Source organism: the organism of the source record quoted next, unplaced genomic scaffold (assembly GCF_019419815.1).
Source record: "Pyrus x bretschneideri cultivar Hongxiangsu unplaced genomic scaffold, Pyrus_bretschneideri_v1 Contig4, whole genome shotgun sequence".
NCBI lineage: Eukaryota > Viridiplantae > Streptophyta > Magnoliopsida > Rosales > Rosaceae > Pyrus > Pyrus x bretschneideri.
The window spans coordinates 13,408,186-13,412,943 of NW_025999723.1; the positions used below are offsets into that span (position 1 = coordinate 13,408,186).

Sequence of the window (4,758 nt, forward strand, 5' to 3'; positions counted from 1 at the left end):
TGGGTTTTTGGATGGGAGGGGAGGTGAAGAGAGTGGAGGAGAGGGAGGTGGGTCAGGGGGAATAGTTTCAGGGTTTCAATTTTGTTTTGTTTTTTTTTTCTTTTTTTTTTAAATATTAAAATATTTTTAATGTAAAAAAAAAAAAATTTATCACGTGGCACAAATTTAGCAATCATGTCAGCTTTTAACGGATTAATGGATAGAAAATATAACGAATGTATTATATTGAAATAAAATAATACGTGAGATATGAAAATAAAATTTTTTTTGAAAATATTGTATGAGATTGTAATAAATCTCAAACCTAAGATCCCTAATCATGACTATTGCCTATTGGAAAAATTGGCGATAAAATTACAATTAGGGCCTTTTGTGTGTCCCGTTCAAGAATCATTATTGCCTATTGGAAAAATTGGCGATAAAATTACAATTAGGGCCCTTGTGTGTGTCCCATCCCATTCAAGAATCATGACTATTGCCTATTGGACCCTACCATATAGCCACTGAAATCGACCACCACTTTTCACCGTTGAGATGTGGAAAAAAGAGACCCCTTATAATCTAAACCCTATCTTTTAAAAGTAAAGCATAAACTTTTTATTTGTTTTTAGCTTTTTTGGTCGACCAAAAAATAGTTATAGCCTCGTCCTTTTGTTGTGGGAACTAATCCATTACCCTAAATAAAGTAAAAAGTCAAGCAATAATGTAATGTTTCAATCCGACTACAGAGCCACTTAGTACAATAATTTAATAATATTCTAATAATTTGTAAGTTAAATGTCTTAAATTTAATTCTTACTAAAATAAATTTGAACTATACCATTTTTAATTTAATATGAAATTTAACTCACTCTTCTACTATTTAAATATGAGATAATATGGATATTAGAGTAAAAAATCCGATCCCAGATCTGTGAACATGGAAGAGAAACGAGCGGACACTTATATCGACAGGTGTCCTCAACTTCTCATGCCAACCTCCTTGACACGCGTCACAAACCCAGTATACACGGCACCACCTCCCTACAAATATCTCCGAAAATCCTCCCCTGATCAACAAGCCTGCAAGTCTTTGAAGTCTCTATTGGATTCGATCAAAAATCTTGTATTTTGTTGGCTTGCGTTTGAAAAATGGCCGAAGAAAGTTTCATGGATAAGGCCAAGAACTTCGTGACAGAAAAGATAGGAAACATGGAGAAGCCAGAAGCAGAAGTCACAGATGTTGATTTCAAGAAGGTGAGCTTGAGCTCTGTGGAGTACCTTGCCAAGGTATCCGTGACCAATCCCTACAGCCACTCGATCCCCATCTGTGATATCAAATACACCCTCAAAAGCGTTAACAGGTTCCATTTCTCACTTTTTAACACTGCTCAATTGGATTCCTTGATTTCTGGCTGCAACAATCTTTACGAAGTTCCGCTTTCGTGCATATATTTCTAACTGTGTCGAATCTGATCCGTGTAATTTGCGAATTGTTTCGATCCGAGGACACACATTTAGCACCTGTTGATTTCTTCGCTAAATCCGTCAAGTATGCCCTAGCATTTACTTTTGACCATTTCGTCGCAAGAAACCAACAGAAGTGGACAAATGTCCTCGGATCAGAACAGTTTACAAACTAGGTTAATCAAATTTGATGCAATTAAAGATGCAATTGAAAAGTCGTTTGTACTGCAGTCTGTTGGAGGTAAGTAGGAAGTTTTAGGTTCGATTGAGTAAAAAAAGGCTGTAATGCGCTAGCATGCATACTCTTTCTCTATCTATGGGCAAGACTTGATCCAGATCTATAGATCTCCCCAGCATCAAAGCAAGAGTTTAATCTCCATTCAATGTCGTTTTATAAAAATAAAATAAAATTAAAAGTGGTGGGTTGACTTGGTGTTTAGAACTACTACCTTCAACCCATTGCGTCATAGTTCAAACCACTTCTATTTAGTTTTAGTTTAAACAAATGTAGAACACCGTTTTTATTAAAAAAATAAAAAATAAAACTTGTGGATATAATTGAAAACACATGGATAATAGTGAAAACTTTGGGAAAATTAGATGGCTAAAAACGCGTTTTGCGCATTTCTTTTTCCATGATTTGTGGTTTGATTTTGGGTATACATGTGGATTTGCAGGGAGATTGCATCCGGGACCATACCGGACCCTGGATCCATAAAGGCAAGTGATGTAACTGTGCTGGAGGTGCTACTGAAGGTTCCACACAGCATATTGTTGACATTGGTAAAGGATCTGGGTGCAGACTGGGACTTCGACTATGAGTTGGACATAGGCCTCATCATTGACCTACCCGTCATCGGCAACTTCACCATCCCACTCAACAAGAAGGGAGAGTTCAAGCTTCCCTCCCTCTTCTAATCATCATGTCTCTTGGGATTCAATTATTTTGCTACTATTTTATGTTATGTTATCTTACGTTTGTTGTTCTTTCATCATGGAATGGATGAGGATTTGCGTGGTGCTAGTGATGTTTTCATCTAATTGAGGGAGAATAAAGTAACCTTTATAACAACCACAACTCACATTTTTCTTTTGCCAAATTGCACTCTAGTTTACTTCTTTATGCAAATGTTTGTGTCATTTTCTTGTCACATTGTAGTTTGAGCATCTTTCGAAAATATCTTAAATTTTTATTAAATTAGATAGTAAACGGTGCTGCAAATTTATTTTAGCGTGTTTAATTTAGCATCTTCAACAACACTCTACTTTGATAATAAAAAAATAAAAAAATAAATCACCTTTTACTCTTAATAATTTTAATATTTCATTAGTTTTTAGGGAGCTATACGTGCATAGATAAAAATACAATATATATTTCACACAATTCCACCAGTTTTCAAACATTTTAAAGAGGACAAAAGCTAAAAAACAACCTAAAACCAGTCCAAAAGCAAAAAACAACCAAAAACCAGTCCAAAAGCAGGAACAAACTTTATCAAATTACAGCACATACCCCTTAACGGGTCCGTTACTAAATGGCCCAACATTAACCACAGAATCGATAAAATAAATGAATTGCCATTACGCCTTTACCAAAACCGGTAAACTGACGTCATTTTCTTTATCCTCCACATTTTTCGAATCCCTCACTCGGAGCTTCAACTGCTCCTTTCAGAAACCTAGATCCACTACCAAATTTTTGAGATTTGTACATTTCTCCAAACTGACCGACCAAGTTTCTACAAATTGACTGAAGAAGTTTTTGCAAATTGCCGACGATAAAGTCGACCGTTTTCCTCAAGGGACATTTCTGCATGATCAGTTCTCCCATTTTGAAAATGGTAATCCACAACTCATAACTTGTTTTTATAAATCCAACTGGTCCTTAAAAAACTTAGATCCACTGTACAAAACACAACAATTTTTTCACAATATCAGTCTGGAAAAAAAAAAAAATTAGTTTTGCAAATAAAAAAAAAAAACCCGCTATTTCAAAAGAAACTAAACTCATTCATTTATACCCGAACACTTTCATTTCACCAAAAGTCCACTGGTTTTTTCTGCATGATAAGTTTCTCCCTTTTAAAAAATGTAAACCCCCACCCAAAACTTGTTATTTTACAAATTTGCATGTGCAAAAATCTTATACGGTTATTTCTGCAGGATCAGTTCCTCCTTTTCAAAAAAAATGTAAACCCCCACCAAAAGCTTTTTATTTTGTAACTTATATAAATCTTTTTATTGTGTGAGATGCTTTCATAAAAATCTTTGTAGGCGTGTGAAAATTGATTTTTATTATAATTTAACCAAAACTATGTAGAAACAGTTTATGTTAGACTATTCATATGTAAAATCAATTTATGTAAGATTAGTATCAAATTTTATGTTCCTAGTTTATTTTTTGTAAGATCAGTTTAAGATTTTTTTTATTGGAAGCAATTTCATTCTAAGTAAACTGATGTGAAATTAATGTGTGTTAAACTACATATTACATCACTTATGTGAAAAAATCATTGAGAAATGCCAGTTTAATTCTTAGTAAAATTTGCAACATTAGTTTCAAAATACTATGCAAGTTTAATATATGCACTCATGTAATGTCAGCTTCAACACATTCAAAAGTTTCTATCGCATCACTTTCAAAACAATATGAAACAAATATGTTACAACATGTGTACCATTAGTTTGTGTTATTATTAAATTATGTAAGATCAATTTTAATGATTCCACATCATGCTTAATTTAGGCAGGTTACAAATTATTGTAATCATTCAATCACTGCTAAATTGGAGTCATTGATTCATCTAGAATGCTTCATAAAACGTGCTATTCCTCCAAAGTATTTCAGGCGGTGCCGGAAACGAACCAAGGGAACTGAGTACTTCCATCAAGCCCCAAATCCAACTCGATAAAAAAAAGGTCCCAACACAAACTATGCAAAGAAGTGCCTCATTCCTTTCTTCTTGCAAGGCCCACCGAGTCCAAGACCAAGCAAGGCGCTCTGCCGCATCATCCCACAAAAGGACACATGTGGGCATGCTCTAGTGTCCCTTCGTTGCCACATATAGGCCAAAGAACATAGGGACAGCTAACAGGTATAGTCAATGCATCTAGCGCTTTAATTGCAAGGGAAGTGATATGTTCAAACATAGGGGCTAAAGATTCAAAGAATGGCCTATAAAAGGTGGACGAGTACTCCTTAGAAGAGGTCGAACGAATTGAGAGAGAAACTATAATATTCTAGCCGAGCGCTACTTGTATACCTTGTTCTCAATTTTACATAAGAAACGTGGGGATGAATCACTTACATTC

General features: G+C 34.8%; 1 protein-coding gene across 1 annotated transcript; it reads left to right on the forward strand.

Annotated features, from left to right (window-relative positions):
- The first annotated feature begins 1,034 nt into the window (after positions 1-1,034).
- Positions 1,035-2,518, forward strand: LOC103931096 (desiccation protectant protein Lea14 homolog). Its single transcript, XM_009340509.3, has 2 exons — positions 1,035-1,343; positions 2,124-2,518. Exons 1-2 carry the CDS (start codon positions 1,132-1,134, stop codon positions 2,362-2,364), a joined length of 453 nt encoding a protein of 150 aa, XP_009338784.1. The 5' UTR covers positions 1,035-1,131; the 3' UTR covers positions 2,365-2,518.
- The last annotated feature ends 2,240 nt before the right edge of the window (positions 2,519-4,758 follow it).